This window comes from Plecotus auritus (assembly GCF_963455305.1).
Source record: "Plecotus auritus genome assembly, chromosome: 3".
NCBI lineage: Eukaryota > Metazoa > Chordata > Mammalia > Chiroptera > Vespertilionidae > Plecotus > Plecotus auritus.
Genome location: NC_137772.1, coordinates 179,910,040 through 179,932,858, shown reverse-complemented (window position 1 = coordinate 179,932,858; position 22,819 = coordinate 179,910,040). Strand labels below are relative to the sequence as shown.

Genomic DNA, 22,819 nt, shown 5'->3' with positions numbered 1-22,819 from the left:
AATTCCTCTCCCTTTCCAAAACACAGATTTTAATGTCTAGATTTTTACAATATGCTTAATGGCCATCATACGGTCACCAAATTAATACTTCATTCACTGTAAAACATTTGGATATCTCAAGTGTGAAAAGAATTTCATTAGTGATTAGACAAATGAACAACAACCGGAAAGCCACTGAAGTGAGTCTCACAATTCTACCTTAGTCCCAAGAAAAAGAGGATCGCAACCACTTACTGCAGTTCTCTGGTTGGCACAGATAATTTATCATCTCTGATTGATAGGAAATATTATGAAAAAACAATTTTTACAAAGTCAACACTTTTCTTCCACACTGATCTTCTAAATTCCACTAAGAATTTAGACTGCCAAAGCTGTAAATCTAGTAAATGTAAATATAGCTTCATCTCAAATGGGGGGTGGGGGGGGGAAGGCACAAAGAAAAACAAGCAGCATACCCTTTATTTGGTGATACAATAGGTCAACCGTGTTCCCAAGTTTTGAACACTGAGTTTTACTCATGTGATCATTTGTTTTCTAGCAAAGCAATTTATTAAATGTGTGCTTTTAAAAATACAGATTAGGAATCCTGCAATTGGTATGTTCTCTTATTTTTCATGGTAATACATTACTTAACTTTCTATAATTAGAGGGGAAAATCATATAGATCATACTTTATTTTTAGCCTGACAGAATAAAGGTATTATATATATATATGTATATATATATATATATATATATCTCTTCCAAAACCAGTGCACTTAAAAATTTCTAATTTATGCACTCCATTGTTCAAATAAAAAAGCTGTATGTACATCTTCCAGCATCCACACTGTAACACAGTCCTAGTAATAATGCATTCCTTAACCCCTTTACTTTCCCTTAAATTTGCTCTTATTTGGGGTGGGGGAGGAAAGGATATAGAAGTTACAGTGCAGAACTATTATTTATTTTGAACAAAACATATTCTACGTTAAAAAAAATAATTTTATCAAAACCAAATTTCAATCACAGTTAGGTATGATTTTCAGTTAAAGGTATATGTTGAAATTGCACTTTGCAGATATCTTGACAGTGTCCTTTATAGTGCTCTCCATTTCAGCCTATGTTTTTTTCAGTAGACACAGGTTCTTCCAGAGTTTTCTTTTGGCTTCCTTTACGTGAATATTTGTATTTGTCTACATAGGCTTTAACCAAATTTGCCACTTTGGTAGAATTGACTTCTCCACTCTTACTATGACAAACCTATGAAAAAATGAGGGAAAATTTTTTTTCATACTTAAATGGAATAAAATGAAAGCTTTGTGAAAAACAACCCCAAATCAGACATTTTTCCGTGTTTCTTCATATCTTATATGAACTTATTCAAAAGTTAAGAAAGCAGACAAGAATTAGAAGAAGGCAGCTCTTATTATTTTAATTAGACTTAAGCATTCCATTATTAAAATAGAGATGGTTCAAAACAATACATACAGAACTACACTAAAGCTATAACTTACTTTATCTACTGCTTTTCGTACAATCTCTTTATATTCTTCCTTGGTGATATCTTTATTTTGGTAAAAGGGCTTAATGGCCAGTTTTACCTCCTGTGCTGCTTTCTCTTGAATTTGCAATTTCTAATAAGAAGAAAATGTATAATTATTATTCACCCAACTGAATACTTCCAAAAACTTTATTTAAAAATATAAAATTAAAAATACTGTGCATTTGCATTATTAGGAGCTCTTCAAATATGAATGTTGTAAACACAAAATTTATTTACTAACATACATATCAAACATTTCTAAAAATAATTATGAAATGTTATTAGCAACTCACTGGCCATCAACATATCTAGATAGGACCCTTCAAAAAATATTAGAATTTAAGACTATCAATAAATTAATAAATTCCCTTTACCACTTATACAATAGAAAGCTGTTATTTTTTTTTTCAACTTTATCAGAAACAAAATTTTGTAGGTTGCTCTCAACCTTGAACTTGCCTTGTCTGTCTTCGAGCTATCTGCGCTGGCTTCCACTGTAACACTTACTTTGCTTTCTGCCAATTTTACAGCAGCATTAGAGGCTTTGCTGTGACTTGATGACGAAGCATTACCAGAACTTGGTCCCTGAACTGTTTCCATATTTGCTGGGGCTGCTGTCGGAGCAGGCAAGACTGGTGTACTCATGTTATTAGTTACATGAGAAGCACCAGGAATACCCTGTTTTAAAGAGTTATCATCAATTAATGAATTACTTGTACTCAATAAAAATCTTTAGTTACATATTAGAAATAACATTTTAAAAATTCAAAGCAATTCAATCTTGGTACTTAACAGAAATGTATTATTTCAGGTCTTTTATATCTAAAGGACTCTGAAGAAAAATGAGTAACATTCTTAAAAACAGAGCCCTATTTAAAGATGTCAACATGACTTTTAAATTATGCATGTGTATTGTAATGTTCTGACACCAACACTAAAAACAAGAAGAGCATTTAAAGAATAGTATCTTTCCTGCAAGGTTCTTTATGGAAATTACAGTGCCCCCCTTTAAAGATCAGAGGAAATGAGGCAGTGAAGTCAAGTGGCTTGCAGTGAGTTGATAGCAGAAAAAGATTTAAGATCCCATATTCTGGAATCCCATTCCCTTGTTCTTCCAACTATATCTTGCTATCAGGATTCTAGAATTTCTGAAATGTAGACATAAAACTATAAGCAACACAATGTTTACAAATTATTCAAATGATCTGTATGCCTCAGAGGCACCTCATTCTTTTTAGCATGGTAAATTCATGAAAATGAGATAGTAATAGCTAATGAACAGCTTTAACTGGCGTCTGACCCAACAAGACAATACAAGCTTCATTACAGTACTTTATCACAAGTTCCCACCCCCTAACAAGTCCAATAAATTAGGGGAAAATTTAAAGCACCCAGGACAATTCTAGTTTGGCTCATTATTATCTGGTCCTCTTAATGTGAAAAAACCTGTTTGGAATTTAATAACAGTATAATGTAGACTTGGTAATATGTATTCAATTCAGTTTCTTACTTTGGGGAGGAAGGTTTAGGAGAAGAACTGTGAAAGAGGGGTTATGAAGATTTACCATAAACCCAGCAATTTTCAACCAGTATACCACAAGTATTTTTAAAACATGCAATACCTGATGATTTAATCAGGGACACTGACTTCTTTGCCCTTAGATTGTCAAAAAAATAACAGCTAACACAACAATAGCTGTCCAGTGTCAATGAATCAAATTTACACCTATTGTTTTTGTCAGATTGGCAAAAAATGTATTTTTTGTTGTGAAGCAAAATTTTAGTAATTTGTTTATATGTGCCATGAGATGAAAAAGGTTGAAAATCGCTGCATAAACCTAATCAAATAAATAATTGTTTTGGATGACAGGAAGCCCTTTCTTGAATATCTGTCCCTAATAGCTAAATGTTTACAATGACTATGTTGATTAAACTTGAGTTGCTAAAAACATACCTGCAATTGCTTTCCATCTGGCTGTGAAGCAATGTAGTTGACTTGTTGGGATGGTGGGGGAGGGGGTGGGGGTGGTGGTAGTCCCTGAGATACACTGGTAGGAGCAGCTACCTGCATGAGAGGTACTCCTGTGTGCAGATGCAAGGGTAGCTGAGGATGAATATTGAATGGATTGCGTTGGATGTTCATCAAAGGAGCATGAACACCCATTGGATATGGGAAGATATTCATAGGCTGGTGCTGTGCATTCATTTGTTGCTGCATTACATTCATTTGTGGTTGCATCATATTTATAGGTAGCTGAGAACCATCACCTTGTTGGTTTGTTTGGTCTTTTAGGTTAGAATCTATCAAAAGAAAAAGGCTTGTGAAAAATATGTTACAAATTTCTTTAGAGAAACAAAGAACTGATGGTTATAGTAAAATTAAATAGCAATGAACAGACTCGGACATCTAAACCAATCTCCAATTATTTGGCTTAAGCTCATCATTTCTAAATAATGTGGGCTGATTTTCTAAAAGAAAACATGCAACTAAAATAATTTTGAAGAATACAGTTACATGATAATATCCATCAAAATGAGCAAAGAATAAGTAGTAGCTCAAGAAACTTACTAAGGAAATAAATTCAAATTCATTTCGGGTTTTTAATCTTCAACAACTTTTTCTTACATTGTTAACAAAAAAAGCCAAGAAAGATAAATCTTTATTAGAAGAGTGACTTATTTATATGAGAACAATGATCAAAATAATTCATGTATACACATCTGAAGTAAAATAAATAGAAGTTAATTATACTTAAAATACTAAATTTTTTGCAAAGTTTCAGGCAGGGGTAGAATGAAAGAAGAAAATAAATACTGGTGTGTATGTATTTATTTAAAATATAAAGTGACCTGTAAACAATTGGGATTCAATTAACATTATCCTAGATAATAAAAGGCTAATATGCAAATCGACCAAATGGCAGAATGACCGGTTACTATGATGCACACTGACCACCAGGGGGCAGATGCTCAATGCAGGAGCTGCCCCCTAGTAGTCAGTGTGCTCCCATGGGGGCGGGGGGGGGGGCACCACTCAGCCAGAAGCCCTGAGCCCGGCTCAGAGCTGGCGAGTGCAGCGGTGGTGGCAGGAGCCTCTCCCACCTTCGCAGCAGTTGGACATCCCCTGAGGGCTCCCGGACTGCCAGAGGGCACAGGCCAGGCTGAAAGACTCTTCCCCGCCCCTCCCTCCCCCCAAGTGTACAAATTTCATGCACCGGGCCTCTAGTAAAACTATAAAGACAGATCATTTCAATTCAAATGAATAAGGCATTAAACTTATAGTCTCTTTTCTCAAATAAAAGTGTTAATAAATAGAATACATTACCCTGTTCAGGTGTTTCCTCTTCCTGTCTCATCCATCCAGACTGTGAGCCTGAGGAATTCCTCCCTCGTCGTGAATAATAGTTTTGCACATCTGCTGGAAGAGTCTTTCTCACAGCCCAACTAGATGCAGATGTCCACCCGGACCTATCTGCTGGTGTATCAAATGAGAACTCTTGCTCACTTTTCCGTTTATAGGGTTGCTGTTCCACAAACTTGAAAGACTCATTCCCTGAACCATTTGAATTCCCTGAGAGGGGTTTTCGGTTTTGCCACCGATTTTCATTTTGATCTGAATAGGCAAAATTACCTCTGTAAGTGCCTCTGCCCCGGTTACCTCTACCACGGTTAGACATCCAACCTGAACTAAAGTTTTTATTCCAAGCATTCCCTGAATTTTCATTTCTATTTTCTTCCCAAGGGGAATCTTTTAACTTTTCTGGATGTCTGGTCCTTGGATCAGGTCCAGAATTTATTGTTTCTGTTACCCAACTGGAACAGTCATTTCTATGTTTGTCAGCAGAATTTGGGTCATCAGCATCTGGACTGATGTCATTTTTTTCTTTTCTTGTATTTTCATTCTGTTTCTCTATGTCATTCTTTCTGTACCGATCATTTCCTCGTGGACATCTCCAACCATCATTTGCCCATCTTTCCTTCCACCGAGGAGAGTAACTATCTCTGTCATTTCTACCAAATGATGAACTCTTACTTTTTGTTCTAGATCTTGATGGTGACCTAGAACGAGATCTGGACCTAGACCACCTTCTGGTTCTCCTTTCTCTATCTCTTTCTCTCTCTCTCCTAGGCCCATCTCTATCACTTTCTCTTTCTCTGCTCCGGGACCTGGATTTTTCTGTTGGGGAGGAATCTTTCACTCTTGACTGAGATCTTCTGTTCTCTCTAGAAGTGTCTCTCTTTGGGGAGAGTGATTCTGATCTTTTGCCTTCCCTTGTGCTATCTCTTTTTGGAGATCGAGACTGTGATTGCCTTCTTTCCCTTGAAATATCCTTTCTTGGGGACTGAGAACGAGATTTTCTACGTCCTCTTGAAGATTCTTTTTTGGGAGATGGTGACCGAGACTTCCTGCTTTCTTTTCCAGTTTCTCTTTTGGGAGATGGAGACTGAGACCGCTTCTTTTCCCGTGTAGTATCTCTGTTGGGAGACCAAGTTGTAGATGGAGAATGAAATCTAGATCTTCGAGTACGAGGCTTTTTGGCTTTATCTATCATATCTATTGGGTTTTCAAATGGCTGAGATACAGTTTCAACTTTTTCACTTAAAGGATCAGAAGATGGCATATTATTTTGAGAACTGTGCTCTGCAGCATTTTTGTTCAACTGTTTAGCATCAGTATTTACAGACAGTTCAATTCCAGATTCATTCTGATCACTGCAGTAAGAATCACATTCCATGGGTATCATTTCATTATTGTCTTCACTAAAATGCTTCTGAATCTGTTCAATATGTGTGTTAGGCAATTCTGTAGATCTGGGATGTTCAACCAGAGACTCAGCCTTTTCTTCTAAAGATGTGTCTAATTTGGTGTTAAGATTATTTTTTAATAAATTACTTTCAGAGTCTTGAATACTATTGAAATTTTCATTCCCTGAAGTATCACACATTACTTCTGCATCTCCAGTTTCAACATGCCCAGGCAACTGAATCTCTGAGATCTCAATAGAGGTTTTGTCCACTGTTTGTATTCCACCCTCAGAAGATTCTAATTTTGGGCTGTCTCCAAGCTGTTCTTCTTTTACTATAGAACCATTATGATCAATAATTTCTATTATAGGACTCTCAATAACCTCTTGATCATTAACATCTATAACTTTTTCTTCATTGACCTCTACAACTTTTTCTTCATTAACCACTATCTTTGCATTCTCAGATAGCTCATCTAGGCTTGGTACAGGTTGGTGTACTTCAATTTCAGATGCTGAACATGTAAGAGAATCATTTGGAGGATGATCTGTACATATATCTACTTTTACTTCTGATTCTGAAGGTACAGATATTTGGTCTTCATTTTCTAATGGATCACCTCCTTCTTCAGAAATAGTTTTAGAAATATCACTTTTTAAGCAAAAAACATTAGACTCCTTATCCGTATTCTCAACTTTTTGAACTTCCTCAATACCTGTATTCTCAACTTTTTGAACTTCCTCAATACTTGTATTCTCAACTTTTTGAACTTCCTCAATACCTGTATTCTCAACTTTTTGAACTTCCTCAATACCTGTGTTCTCAACTTTTTGAATTTCCTCAATACCCGTATTCTCAACTTTCTGAACGTCCTCCTCCTCTCCAACTAGAGTAGGAGGATCTTGGATACAAGACTCAGAATATGAAGATTCTACTTTTTCCTCTGTGTCATGGTTTTCAGTTTGTTCCTCACTTTCTTCTATTTGCTCACTGCAACTTTTCAAGCCATTAGCAGACTTATTTTCTACATTTGTCTGCACAGTACAAGTGTTTCTACTTTCTTCTTCTGATAGGTGCTCTTTCTCTAACACAGGTGGTGTGTCAGATTCTGCTGTTTCTTCATCTACTGAATCACTGGAAGATGCTTTTTCAGGAGGAGGTACAGAGCTTCTAAGTTTCTTTTTCAGTAAAGGTGGTTTTCTTCCTCTTCTTACAGACTTCCGTTTGGGGGCCTGCCTTGTTTGCTTTTCTGACTCAGCTGAAGAAGAAACACTTAGAGATGGATTACTGTTTTCTGGGGCATCATACCCAGAATTATTTGATGCTGGGGATCTCTGAGAATGAGTGACTGTTTCAGTTCTTGTGTTACGTGTAGATCTCCTTGTAGGAGTTGCTGCTGCAGATTTTCGTCTTGATCCTCTGGTGTTTGATGTACCAGAAGTTTGCTTCTTCTCTTCTCCTTCTTGAGTATGTGCTAATGCATATCCCTTGCAAGAAGTACCTAATATTTTTTTTAAAGAGTAAAAAGTAAGTATATGTTTCAACAAATGAGAATAGTTTGGCTTCAGCTTATTTTAGCATAAAATAGACATCTATAACAGAGTGAAACAAAATATACTTATGAATCAAATTATGAATAAATGTATAGCTACTAACAGCTGAGTAATATCAGATATTTATCAGCTTCTTTTAATGCTACTGAAATAAGTTATCACAAGATTTGAATCCATGTAGGCAATTTTATAGGGGGGAAAACACAGAAGAAAATACGTTTGGTCTGATAACTGCCATTTGCTTTATGAATTGGATTACCTTGGCAAAATGCAATAGAAAACAAGTTGTCACAAATAAAGACTCAAATTCTTTGTTCATAATTAATGGGAGATATGAGATGCTACTTCTAAAGGTCTATGGTTTGGACATTGAAGCCCTAAATAGAAGGGAGACTTCAAATCAGTCCTCAAAAACATTAACTTGTAATTTCTTAAAGTAAAAGAGATTTCTGATTTGAACAATTTTAAAGTCAAGTCACTGACCAAATATTTACAAAAATATTTAGACTTACTATTTAAACCTTATTTAACAGCTTTTCTAAGTCATCAATACACTGTTTATGAGATTGAAAAAAAGCTCATATTTTTTTAAAAGTAGAAAAGAACTTCACAAACTTTACCAAAATTCTCTAAAGATATGGTACTTGTTGGAAAAATAGTTCTCGGCAACACAGAAGGGATGAGAGGAAGGACTTCTGTTTCAGTATTCCAGGGTATAAAACCAATTCTGAAAATTTGAAACAAAATAAAAACATTTTTGTTTAAATGGTTTAAAAAATTAAACCAGCAATTTTCCAAATCAGGTTTGCAATATGAAAACACAGGGTGCTTTAATTATTTGTTGCCCAAATAGTTAAAAATGTAAATTCAAGGTTACTCATTGTTCAAGGGTGGCAATTAGCTGCAATGAAAAAAAACCTTCAAGTGCATGTTTTTCAGATAAATTAATGGTAAAGGTACAGGTAAACATAAATATAAAATAGTTGTTTCTCTTTTAAGTAATATTTTATCAAGATTTTTAGCTGTTATTCGTTTTTTGCTATTCTAAAAAAAAGTCACTTGAATAATAAAATGCAAAGATTTTAAGGGTACAGTTTGATGACTTTTGATCACTATATATATATATATCTGTGTAACCACAACCCCAATAAAAAATATAGATAATTTTCACCACTCCAGAAAGCACCTCATGCCCCTTGCATCCCATTCCCTTTCCAGGCAAACGAAGAGATAATTTTGTCGAATTAATCAAGGTTTTAAAGAAATTAACAGGGTCAAAGGGAAATCAGTCCATGAGTTAATAAAAATTTTAAATATTGGCCTGGCCAGTGTGGCTCAGTGGGTGAGCATCAACCTATGAACCAGGAGGTCATGGTTTGATTCCCAGTCAGGGCACTGCCCGGGTTGCGGTCTCGATCCCCAGTTGGGGACGTGGCAGGAGGCAGCCTATCAATGGTTCTCTCTCATCATTGATGTTTCTTTCTCTCTTCACTTCTTCTTTCCTCTCTGAAATCAATTAAAAGAAACAAAAACAAATTTAAATATTGGAAATAGAACTATATTACTTGAATTCTGAAGTATTTCATAGATGATATCACAATTTTTGCTACATCTTTGTTTTACAGCATATTTCAAGCCCCAAACATCAAAATACGTCACTTTTTTAAAAACCTGGTTACTGTTGCTATATTTTTAAATTCCTTCATTTAAAGATGATGACTCTTCAACGTTCCCTGTGTCCCCAAGGATCTGCTAATACCCTAAAGTTTCTGCATCCAAACCCAATCCACTGTTAGCTTCTTTTCTGATTCATATTTGCTCATCATTTCAAATCTCCTAACAAGACTATTTTATCCAATGTAAGTTGAGATTCCGGAGTAGGAGGAGAGAAGCTTGAAAAAAAAATACAACATGTATATGTACAGAAATATATAACTAAGAAAAGGTCTCATCTAGGCTTCCTAATTTTACTTCTATTTGTGTTGCATTGTTATTCCTAGAGCAAGCTTGTCAAACTCATGGCCTGCGGGCTGCATGTGGCCCACAACGAATATTTTTGCGGCCCAACCAATATAACAGTATGTAAGAAACGTTTTAATAAAAATTTTGTAACTTAACTTTTACAATATCCTGTTATATACATAATTAATAACAACAAACTACAATGTTCGCTAATGACTGATTACTATAATCGTGTTGCATTCATTTCCCTTAGGCGCCTTAAACACAGGTGCACCATATCTCTCCACTAATACTAGCAGCAAATATTTTAGCAGCCAACTGCCATGTCATCAGTCTTATACTGACTTATTTGATGTGCACAACAGGAAATATTTCGCTTTTGGAGAACAAGAAAAATAGGTTTATTTGCATTATGCTTATTAATTTGTGCAGTTATCCATTGTCTGGAAAGTTAATGTTCAAGAAAAAAATATTAATTTTTATTAAAATGCTCTATTATTTTATGTTAACGATTACTCATTTATTTCAGCCCTTTGTATTCAGCATGTCTCTATTGAAAAAAACCTATGTTTCTATGAAAATTGAAGCTTTTGTTTTTTTGGGGCCCACAGAAACTTAAACCTTATTTGGCCTGTGTTAGCCTTTGCATTTGACATGCTTGTTCTAGAGTGTGAAGGGCCCTATGCAAAACTACATTACAGTGATATATAAAATAAAGTTCAAGTTATAGGCAATAAATGACCTTGATCTTTATGTATAAGCTTGATTTAAGTATATATCATATACCTAGCAATGTGCTAGGACTTAAACTAAGAAAAGGCTAGATTATTGAAAGTTATGAATGCCAGGGCAGAGTAGGGGCTTGATCAAATAGTTATTTAAAAGAACATTTTGGAGAGGAAATATCATGATAAAAACAGTGATTCAGCTAACAGCACATAGGCATGGGGAAAGAGTAGACTAATAATGACAGATATGAATGCTATTATTAATAATGAATCTTATTACTTAGGCACTATCCCTTTTAAATGAATCAAATGTCCATAATTATTAAACAGATTAAAAGTACTTTAAAGGGTTCTTTAAATAGCAATCTTTGTTAGGCATCTGAAGCACCAAAATATAATCTACACAAAACTTTCTTAGAAACAATCTCACTAAATAAGGTACATTTGTAGTTAAGTATTAATGATATCTTATATTCATGTTAGCAATTAAGCACTTCAGTAAACAATTTTTTTTACCTTCCAATTGCAGGTAATGTATCAGGAAACCATGACAATTCCAGTTCCTGTCTCTTCTGTCTAATTAATGCACTGATTTCATTGACTTCTATAAATTCTGTACTAAAAGATAAAGGTTACACCTTCATCAGAATTCTAAAAATTTTAAGTTTGGAGTAACAATTGGGTTCATGATATATATGCAATTGTTTTCATACCTAGCATTATAAATCACATTTATAAGAACATTTTTCTTTTTAAACACTTTAAAAATGAACTAATTCCTAAAAGTTAGTAAAATATTTATATTACAAACCAAAATTATGCTTATCTGATTCATAAAAATAATGCTTGAATTTCTATTTAAGTGACAGAATTTTTAAAAAGTCAATTCAGACTAATATCCTTATTATTGAGAGAAAAACTCCTAATACTATTTCTATCTCATGAGCCAAAGCTACAGCAAGCAGTTCCAGCAGAAATTGTAGGCGCAATAGTTTCCACCTGAAACTAAGCAGAGGACAAAAGAAGAAAATCAAAGAAGGTACAGTTGCTCGTAAATTGAATTACACAATCATAATCTGTCTTGTTAGTTCAATCAATTCTATGTGGTTTTAAAGGTCCAACTTAGTTTTCAAATTCCACATATAGTTACTTGCCAGTCACTATGGATTCAAAGATGACGATGTACTCTGAAAGGGATCTGCTTACTACTAACCTACTTTTTTCTATCAATAAAAAGCCTGTGTAAAGTAATTTATTACTAATGAAAACAAAGCCCACTAGCACAGGCAAGTCATTGCATAATAGAGAATGTCACAAAATGATAGGTTTTCTCTTTGCTAAAACTAGTTTATTTTCCAAAAGAAACAAAAGCAAAAATCAAGGTGGGCTTTCATAATGTTTGTTGAGCCTAAGTTTAAATTTTTACCAAAAGTTAATTATAACTAAAACATCAAGTAGAAAAAAGCATCAATTAAAAGTAGAAAATACTAACCAGTAAGCTCTACAGGTAAAAGAAGAGTCTCCAGTGTGACTAGTAGAAGAAAATATATTGGAGAAAGTATTTCTGAAGGACTGACTTGTACACTGATTGGATCTTCGAAGCTATAAAAGTAAAAACAGGTTGGTGAAACAGCAAAAAAAAAAAACCCCTCCATAGTATAAATAATAGTAAGTAATAGTTGTATTGAAGATTTTTTTATACCTGAGGCACTAGCGTTATGTACTAAAAGCCATAAAGTTATCTAAGAAAAAGATTTTTCAACACACCTTCTTTATCTTCATTGTTGCATTTTTCTTTCCTCCCATTTCACTGTATTTAGTTTTTCCTGTACAAAGACACAAAAAGAGTTGGTTACCTTGTCTTAATGTTTATTTTAAAAGGTTGTAAAACCAGTACTGACACTGACACACTGACAAAAGAAAGTTAAAATATGTAGAAAAGTTGCATTTAAAATAATAGTACTGGCCCGGCTGGCGTGGCTCAGTGGTTGAACATCAATCTATGAATCAGAAGGTCACAGTTCCATTCCTGGTCAGGGCATATGCCCAGGTTGCAGGCTCAATCCCTGGTGTCGGGTGTGCAGGAGGCAGCTGATCAATGGTTCTCTCTCATCATTGATGTTTTTATCTCTCTCTTTCTCTCTCTCTCTCTCTCTCCCTCCCTCCCTCCCTCCCTCTCTGAAATCAATAAAAATATATTAAAAAAAATAAAGTAAGCCCTAGCTGGTTTTCCCAGTGGACAGAGCATTAGCCCATGGAGTGATGGGTCCCAGGTTCAATTCGTCAAGAGAGTGTGCCTCGGTTGCAGGTTTTATTCCTGGCCCTGGTCCAGGAGTGTTCAGGAGGCAACCAATTGATGTGTCTCTCTCACATTGATGTTTCTCTCTGTCTTGCCCACTCCCTTCCACTCTCTTCAAAAATCAATAGAAAAATATCCTCAGGTAATGATTAACAAACGCACACACACAAAAAAACAACAAAAAAAACTTGCATTTACATAAATTTTCCAAGTGCTAATTTTACCTTACCTTATTAAGCCACAGATATATGAAAAATGTAAGAGAGAAAATTGGTAAAGCACGTAATACTGCTATCTTAGTACATGAGTATTAAAATTCTAGTCAACATTTTCGGGCACCCTATGAAAATTTAAGCCACCCTGTAACAAAAATCTATATATATATATAAAAGACAAGCGATCGAAACAACCAGAATGACTGGAACGACTGGTCACTATGATGTGCACTGCAGCCGACTAACCGGCCCGATGGGGGCAGGGTCGGCTGGCCAATCTCCCGTGGCCCCTCCCTCCAGCTGGCTCCTCTACCCCAATCAGGGGCGGAGCCAGCCAGCCAACCTCCCGCAACCTTACTCGCTGGCTGGCTTGCCCGTGCATGAATTTGTGCACTAGGCCTCTAGTATATATAAGTCAAATTACTTAACACATTGCAGACCAGTAGTTTTATTGCTAGCTTTACCCAGTGGCCAGATAAGTTTCTACTGAATGAGTACAAAAAACGTTTTTACATAAATGTTAAAGGCACGCTTTAAAATTAAATACCCATTGCATTTTGAAGTTATTACATGCTCTTACAAGATAATATCTTTTTAAAGTATGATACTTTGTAAAACACTGTATAATATGAAGTGAGAATTCTTGTGATCCGTCTACAATATTTTAATATCAATAATGCTCTTCGTATATGTCCTTTTTCAACTATGATCTAAAAAACAGGTCCTGTTAACTCACCTCAAGTAAGAGCTGACTAAGGGAACTAGGTCCATCAGCCCTTGTCAACCATAAATTACCATTTAACCACTGGCACCATCTTCAAATAAGTACTCTTTCCTCCTCAAACTTTATAATTAGAATTAGGAAAAATAGAAGTGAGTCAAACAGCTTTCTGTTATAGAAATGTTTCTGGCTACACTGCCTATGACTTATTTTTTGGCATTACCGGTCCCATATGGGAATTTATTTCTATGGATACACTAGAGGCCCAGTGCACAAAATTCGTGCACAGGGGTGGGGAGGGTCCCTCAGACCGGCCTGCACCCTCTCGCAATCCGGGACCCCTTGGGGGATGTCCGACTGCCAGTTTAGGCCTGATCACACAGGGGTCCCTGCGGGATCAGGCCTAAACTGGCAGTTGGACATCCCTCTCACAATCTGGGACCACTGGCTCCTAACCGCTCACCTGCCTGCCTGTCTGATCACCCCTAACCACTCGCCTGCCTGTCTGATCACCCCTAACCACTCTGCCTGCCTGCCTGATTGCCCCTAACCGCCTGTCTGCCTGCCTGATCACCCCTAACCGCTTCTGCCTGCCTGCCTGATCGCCCCTAACCACTCGCCTGCCTGCCTAATCACCCCTAACTGCTCACCTGCCTGCCTGATTGCCCCTAACTGCCTCTGCCTTGGCCCCCACCACCGCAGCTTCATCCACAAGGACATCCAGAATGACGTTCAGAAGGTCGTTCGGCTGTCCGGTCTAATTAGCATATTATGTTTTTATTATTACCGATTATTATAGATACTTCTAGGTTAAGAAAGATAAAGGATAGCTTCTGCTAATGACCAAAACTGTGTTAGCACTTTTTATAGACTACTGCTCTTAAGTTTTTTTTTTACCATTGAGTCTACATTATTAGTCATCTATACCTATCAATACACTTGAGTGCAATAAACTGTTGCTGGTACTGTCATTGCTTTCTCCTCAAAACTCTGGAAAAACTCTATAATGTAAATGACAACTGGTCTTCCACTCTTCAGTCTTTCTTGCCTCACAAAGGGCTTACTGACTTCATTCAAAATAAATCACCCAGACTAGGAGCCTTGTTTCCTGCTATTAGAAGACAATACTAGTATGTACTTGGGGTTTCTTCCGTCAGCCCAGTGGTTACAGCCTACTTTCTACTTAATAGCATACTAATTTCCTCTTAAATTACTATACAACAGCTGTTTGGTTTCATGCTATTACCCATCCATCACACATGTCCCACCCAGAACTGTTGTAACAAATATAATTTTAATATTGGAACAGCGGTACTGGCTGAGTTCCAGGAACTTATTTTCCTACCCTTTGATGTATATTTAAAAGATGATACAGATGTTTTAAATTGCTTAAAGAAGCCAGAATTAAAATGTGTGATAGGTACCAGCCACTTTCTTAGAAATAACTTTCCTTAGTTAGAAAATTGCAATATTGTACCTACAGAGTGTCTTTTATGCCCTAAGGGTGAATTGTTTTCATTCACTCAATACTTAATGCATATGTACTGTTTATATAGCATTTCTTCACTTGGAAGCCTATCTTAAGAAGCCAGCATTAGACTAAAAGCTCTCTATGAGAAGAACTGTTAGTTTTCTGGCCAATGCAAAGTATGAAAATCTAGTCCAAAGATATTTCACATATTTCTGTGTAATTCTGAAGTAATAACTGAGCAGCTCTAATAAAAATCAGAAGTGTGGATTTATCTAAATTGTGGTTTCCTGGAGATCATTTCACAAATCTATTCTACTAATTTATATGCCTTTGGACAGCAGTGATATGTATTTTCATTTAATATTTATCAGAGTAATGCACACACATTAAGAAGTCAAAAAGTTGCCTAGCCAGCGTGGCTCAATGGTTGAGCCTTGACCTATGAACCAGGAGGTCATGGTTCGATTCTCGGTCAGGGCATATGCCTAGGTTGTAGGCTCGACCTCCCATGTGAAGCATGCAGGAGGCAGCCTATCAATAATTGTCTCTCATCACGGATGTTTCTATCTCTCTCCCCCTCTCTTTTCCTCTCTGAAATCAATAAAAAAATATTAAAAATATAAAATAAGTCAAAAAGCACTTCTAGTCTGGCCAGTGTGGCTCAGTGGCTGAGTGTCAATCCATGAACCAGGATCATGGTTCGATTCCAGATCAGGGCACATGCCCAGGTTGCAGGCTCGATCCCCAGTAGGGGGCATGCAGGAGGCAACCAATCAACGATTTTCTCTCATCCTTGATATTTCTCTCTCCCTCTCACTTCCCCTCTGAAGTCAATAAAAACACTTAAAAAAAAAAAAAAAAGCACTTCTAGGCTTATAAAGAAAAACTACAGAAATCCCCACCCACTCTTTATTTTGTTTCCTAAAGCACTCATCAAATCCTTTAGCTGTTTCTTCTAGTATTTATTTCTTTAGTTCTAAACTAGAGGCCCGTTGCACGAAGAGATTCATGCAATAGGCCTTCCTTCCCTTGGCTTCCAGCACCCGTTTTCCTCTAGCACCTGGGACCCAGGCCTTTGCTCTGGTCAGAGTCTGCCGTCTGCCATCTTCGTCTTCGCTGCAGACTCTGGAGTCTGCAGTGTTGTCTTTGCTGCGGCACTCTGCTCCTGTAGATCCCTTGCCCCCCACCCTCCCTCTCATAGCAGGCGTCCTGCCCCACCAGGCCACTCTGCACCTGGAGCAGCTGGGGGGTGGCCATCTTTGGCCTTCTAATTTGCATACTCACTCTGATTGGCTGTGGGCATAGTGGAGATACAGTTAATTTACATGTTTGTCTATTATTAGGTAAGATAACATGCTTATACTATTCTACCTAGTTGTTTTTTTATTTCAGATATTTTCTAATTTTTTTTATTTTACTTACAACAACCATTTTCAACCTTTTTCATTTTATAGCACACATAAACTAATCACCAAAATTCTGTGGCACTCTAAAAAATACTACATTTTTTGCCAACCTGACAAAAAAAACAACAGGTATAATTCTGATTCATTCATACTTCGCAGCTGTTGTTCTGTTGGTTGTTGTCATTTTTTTTATTTAAGGGAAAAGAGGTCAGTCAGTGCTCCCGACTAAATAGTCAGGTATTACATGCTTTAAAAATTCTTGCAGCACACCAGTTGAAAATTGCTGCTACAGAAGATAAAGACTTGTCTCTTGTACCACTAACCTATCTCGTTTTCTGGCTCCATCCTAATGTTTTTTTTGATATATTAACATTTGATATAAGCAATATTACATTATAACTATATAAACATTATTCACAGCTGAAACATATGCTAAATTATTATTGTTCTTGTACAACTTACTTTTCCTAGGGTTAACAACTGCTTTGTTTTCTCTTTTCCTTGTATTCTTATATTATCTATCATTAATTTACCTATCTCTACAACAAAAAGATAAATCTCTTAATACACTCAAGCATATCAACTCATCCATCAAGTTTGTTGCCCACTCTCTCAGAAATACCATTCCTTTTTCTTGCTCCAATCTGAATTGGTAACTCTCTATAAAAGCTTCTGTTCAACTGTCATTCCAGGACTCCTCTATCATCATCCTATTATCCCCATCATCTTTTTCCTGGGTTGGAACTTATTTTATGAATCTCATTGTTCCTTCAGTACTTTTTCATTTAGTCAAGCATTCACAACCTTGAGTACAATTCTGAGAAAAGGTACATGAGAATGAATTTTTGAGCTCTTATGTGTTTGAGAATGTCTTTAACACCGGATTGATAGTTTGGCAGGGTATAGAATTATCTAGATTAATAATTATTTTCCCGTGAATTTTTAAGGCATTGCCCCATCTCTTAATCATAATATTATTTTATATATAGTCTGTTTTCTCTCTCTAGAAGCTCTTAGGCTATTATGATCTGCAAGTTCTAGAATTTTATTAAGCACTTAGTGTAGTTCTTTCCTACACTGTTAGGTTATTCTTCATCTGAATACTTACATTCTACTATTCTGAGATATTTTGCTTTATAGCAGTTTTCTTGATAACTTTCTGCCTTTTGTTTTATTTCTCCTTTCATTATTCAGTACTTTTAATTCCACTTTGAGATTTCTCAGTTTATGGTGTGTTGAATTTTTAAAATTTCTGCTATAATATTTTTAATTTCCAAGTTTCTTTTAGTCTTGTTTCATTGATGAATTAACCTTTCTCTTCTCTGTAAGGATATTAACTTTTCAGTTCTTCCCTTAAAGTGTTTCCCAGCACTGCGTTTTTCTATCAGGTTCCTTTTCTTTCTGTTTTGATCTCTATTAGATTGGACCAAGGCTCCCCTCAAATATTTGGTGATCCTTGATTGTTAGTGGGACACTAAAATACTGATTGCTAATGGTGTGGATGAGTGATCAGTGCCTTGTAACTAGTGAATTTCATTGTAGAGTGTTCACACAGAGATTTGGCTATTTCATTCAGAGATGCCCAACGATCACTATCTCCAAGTCTTTTCTCTTCAGCAACAGAGTATCCCAGAAGATGCCACCTTTCTCCCACATTGGGAATAAGCAAGACTGCCAGTGCTTTGAAAAATGACCTCAGGTAGAGAATTAGAGACCTCAACATTTAATTTCCTCTGTTGTTTTTTCTGCTCTCATTTGTGCTATAGTTTAATCTGGTTTAACCACTCACTCTAGAGAATAAGCCTGTGTAGTCTTTGCCTGGGTAGTCTCCTTCTCCTACCCTATTTAGCCAGGAATCTGCAGGATAAACTGTTTTAAAAATTTTTAATCAATTCTTTTTTCTTTTTACACCACCCTATATCCCTGCCTTCAGAGATAATGGAGACCTCCAGATCCAAGACAGTCTAAGGATCTATTGTATGTGAACTGATTTAATTCTTAACCCCATTCACCCCATGAAAAGATTTTTGTTTCAGCTTTCTGCTAAGAGAGATTACCATTTACCTTGCACAATCACTTTCAAGCTTCTACTAGTATATTGTGGATTCTGTTATCTGCTGTCTCTTCTAATTCTCTTAAAATTTTTCTTTTCTTTCCTCCATCATTTTAGTAGGGTTCTGGGAGGGATTAGAGAATTAAATAGGTGCTCAATCTGCTATGCTTAACTGAAAGCTTGTCTTATTTGTTTGAATTCAGCATATCTCAACACATGTTTCATGAACCACTAATATAACCCCATATAGCACAGAGTCCTGTCATTGGCAGGCACCCAATTAAAGTTTGATTAATTTATTTAAAAGTTAATAAAGGTATAATTAAATGGATTTAGCATGCACTTAAAAAAGTACTCTATTAACAAACGCAAGAAAAGGGGATACTTTTATACATTACACCAATTATAAACTCTTAGCCCAAAGAACAAAGTACATAAGGGAGGTTAAAATTTTAAGAAGTAGTATGATAATTCAGTTATCTAGTTTAATTGAAGAGAATGAAAGTGACATTTCCTTAATAAATTTGCCAAAAGGTATGCTAACCTTTTCTAGTAAAGCAACACCATCTTCATTAAATGGAAAAACTAAACAATTTATATAGCTTTCTTAGAGTCATAGATTTAATGGAAATACCAGTACAAAACTCAAAGACCAACTTCCAATAAGATTGTCTAGTAGGCCTGCTAAGTTTTAACTAATGTTCTACTAATAATTTCTAATCCAGATAAAAGAAGTTCACAATGTCATATGTTTTATTCATTAGTTTGTGTGTAACATAAATAACTTCAGGTAGAAAAGAAAGTAAGGCAGCCCCTTCCTACTTCAAAAAAATTTTAAGAAATTAAAAAAGGTAAAATTAGTGGGTTTGATTCAGTGGGTTTGACTCAGTGGATAGAGTGTCGGCCTGTGAATTGAAGGGGTCCCGGATTTAATTCTGGTCAAGGGCACATGCCCAGGTTGCAGGCTCGATTCCCAGTGGGGGGCGTGCAGTAAGCAGTTGAGCAATGATACTTTCTAATCATTGATGTGTCTATCTATCTCTCCTTCTCCCTTCCTCTCTGAAATCAATAAAAATATTTTTTTTTAAAAAGCTTTAGTGAGTTCTTCTAAAATCTAGCCAAGTGATCCTAGATAAAGAGACATTTTCTCAAGACATTCTTTTATAAAAAGAAATTTAAATTATCCTTAATACACCATGATTCCTGTTCAGTGTAACTTGAGTAACTAAAGATGATCTTCCTACTAACTTTACCTTCACCTTAATTTTGTCTTTTATTTCTTGCTTATTAGTTCATTTGCCCTGAACTTTGAGACCATTATAAGTAACATTTACAGGTTCTCTTAGTCTTCTAATAAGGTCATTTGTTAATAATATGTAAGAAATCTCATAAGAAATGTGAAAATTAAAGGTTAAAATTTTATGGTTTATGAACTTTATAAGCGTTAGCCTAAAAAAAAGACTGATATTGATCACATTGCTGAAAGATAAGCCAAAATAATCAAGGTTAGGAGAAACCAAGATGGCGGCATAGGTAAACACCTAAACTGCTGCCTCGCACAACAATTTCAAAACTACAACTAAAAGACAGAACGGACACCATCCAGAACCGCAGGAAAGCTGACTGAGTGAAAATTCTGCAACTAGAAGGAAGGAGAAAAGCTCACAGAGAATTGGAGGTACGGCAAAGGGTCTTGGTGCGCGCAGAGAGGAAGGGCGGCGGAGTGCCTGGCTGGCTTTCTCTGGCGGAAGGGGGAAGGGAGCCCCCGACCGCATTGAACCCCAGTTCTGACTGCACTGAACACCTATTCCGGGCGAGCCCCCGGGGACCCACGCTCTTGTGGGGGGAGTCTGGACTCTCGGGCGGAGACTCGGGAGCCGGGGAAGGCGGAAGACTGAAAGTCCGCTCGCGCCAGTGCGCACAAAGGCTGCGGGAGGCTGCCACAGGCTTTCCCTAGCGGAAGGGAGTGAGAGGCTCCTGACGGCACAAAACCCCAGTTCTGACTGAAGTGAGCCCCAGTTCTGACTGCAGTGAACCCCAGTTCCAGGCGAGCCCCCGGGGACCCACGCTCTTGTGGGGGGAGTCTGGACTCTCGGGCGGAGACTCGGGAGCCGGGGAAGGCGGAAGACTGAAAGTCCGCTCGCGCCAGTGCGCACAAAGGCTGCGGGAGGCTGCCACAGGCTTTCCCTAGCGGAAGGGAGTGAGAGGCTCCTGACGGCACAAAACCCCAGTTCTGACTGAAGTGAGCCCCAGTTCTGACTGCAGTGAACCCCAGTTCCAGGCGAGCCCCCGGGGACCCACGCTCTTGTGGGGGGAGTCTGGACTCTCGGGCGGAGACTCGGGAGCCGGGGAAGGCGGAAGACTGAAAGTCCGCTCGCGCCAGTGCGCACAAAGGCTGCGGGAGGCTGCCACAGGCTTTCCCTAGCGGAAGGGAGTGAGAGGCTCCTGACGGCACTGAACACCAGTTCTGACTGAAGTGAGCCCCAGTTCTGACTGCAGTGAACCCCAGTTCCAGGCGAGCCCCCGGAGACCCACGCTCTTGTGGGGGGAGTCTGGACTCTCGGGCGGAGAATCGGGAGCCGGGAAGGCAGAGGACTGAAGGCACACATGTGCTAGCAAGGGCAAGGCTGATGGGAAGCCAAGACTGAGACTCCACCCCATCCAAGCTGAGCACAGAGGCTATTGCAATTTGGCAAGTCTAATCCTATAAGGCTGTCTCCAGCACCGGACTTCTCCCAGCATAGACACAGCTGATCCTTACAGCCAACTGGCCTGGAGGTCAATTCTTCCCAGTGATACCAACAACAATAAAGACTTAATTACAACAAGGCTGTACACACAGTCCACAAAGGTGTGCACCAAGAGTGTCCACCTCAGGTTAACTGGGGAGGCAGACCCACTGGGCCAAATTGGAAACCTAGCACACAAATCTAACAACTCAGGGAAGCAGTGAAAATGCGGCGTCTAAGAATCAGATCACAAACGAAAGAAATGGAGGAAAACAAACGACTGGATATAGAATTCAAAACCACGGTTATAAGGCTTTTTAAGAATATCCTAGAAAAGGCCGATAAATATAACGAGACCCTCGAAGAGATGAAAAAGGACCAACTAGAAATTAAACATACACTGACTGAAATAAAAAATATTATACAGAGACCCAAAAACAGACAAGGGGAACACAAAAATCAAGTCAAAGAATTGAAATACAAAGAAGCAAAAAACACTCAACCGAAAAAGCAAAAAGCAAAAAAAAAAATCCAAAAAGTTGAAGATAATGTAAGAAGACTCTGGGACAACTTCAAGCGTACCAACATCAGAATTATGGGGGTGCCAGAAGAAGAGAGAGAGCAAAATACTGAAAACCTATTTGAAGAAATAATGACCGAAAACTTCCCCCACCTGGTGAAAGAAATAGACTTACAAGTCCAGGAAGCCCACAGAACCCCAAACAAAAGGAATCCAAAGAGGACTACACCAAGACACATCATAATTAAAATGCCAAGAGCAAAAGACAAAGAGAGAATATTAAAAGCAGCAAGAGAAAAACAGTTAGTTACCTACAAGGGAGCACCCATACGACTGTCAGCTGACTTTTCAACAGAAACTATGCAGGCCAGACGGGAGTGGCAAGAAATTTTCAATGTGATGAATAGCAAGAACCTACAACCAAGATTACTCTACCCAGCAAAGCTATCATTCAGAATTGAAGGGCAGATAAAGAGTTTCACAGACAAGAAAAAGCTAAAGGAGTTCATCACCACCAAACCAGTATTATATGAAATGCTGAAAGGCATTCTTAAAGAAGAGGAAGAAGAAAAAAGGAAAGATAAAAATTATGAACAACAAATACATATCTATCAACAAGTGAACCTAAAAATCAAGTGAATTAAAAACTTGAGGAACAGAATAATATGGTGAATACAATAGAATCAGGGGCATAGAAAGGGAGTGGACTGATAATTCTCAGGGGGAAAGGGGTATGGGGGGGTTCATAAAGAGACTGGACAAAAATCATACACCTATGGATGAGGACAGTGGGGGGTAGGTAAGGGCAGAAGGTGGGGTGGGAAATGGCTGGAGGGGAACTATGGGGGAAAAAAGGAGAAATAATTGTAATAATCTGAATAAAGATTTATT

At 37.4% G+C, this 22,819-nt stretch overlaps 1 protein-coding gene across 5 annotated transcripts in view; it reads right to left on the bottom strand.

Annotated features, from left to right (window-relative positions):
- Positions 1-897: 897 nt before the first annotated feature.
- SCAF11 (SR-related CTD associated factor 11) overlaps positions 898-22,819 on the bottom strand; it is an 83,892-nt gene continuing 61,970 nt past the window's right edge. For 2 of the 5 annotated variants that reach the window (XM_080659430.1, XM_080659432.1), the window contains 9 exons: positions 12,282-12,340; positions 12,007-12,116; positions 11,031-11,132; positions 8,445-8,551; positions 4,851-7,772; positions 3,480-3,826; positions 1,985-2,203; positions 1,497-1,616; positions 926-1,242 (listed from right to left, as the gene is read on the bottom strand). In XM_080659430.1, coding sequence (XP_080515556.1) covers positions 1,096-1,242; positions 1,497-1,616; positions 1,985-2,203; positions 3,480-3,826; positions 4,851-7,772; positions 8,445-8,551; positions 11,031-11,132; positions 12,007-12,116; positions 12,282-12,340 — 4,133 coding nt within the window. In that variant the 3' untranslated portion in view covers positions 926-1,095. Of the gene's footprint in view, positions 1,243-1,496; positions 1,617-1,984; positions 2,674-3,479; positions 3,827-4,850; positions 7,773-8,444; positions 8,552-11,030; positions 11,133-12,006; positions 12,117-12,281; positions 12,341-22,819 lie in introns of all 5 variants that reach the window. The other 3 variants (XM_080659431.1, XM_080659433.1, XR_013960094.1) reach the window with 3 other exon arrangements.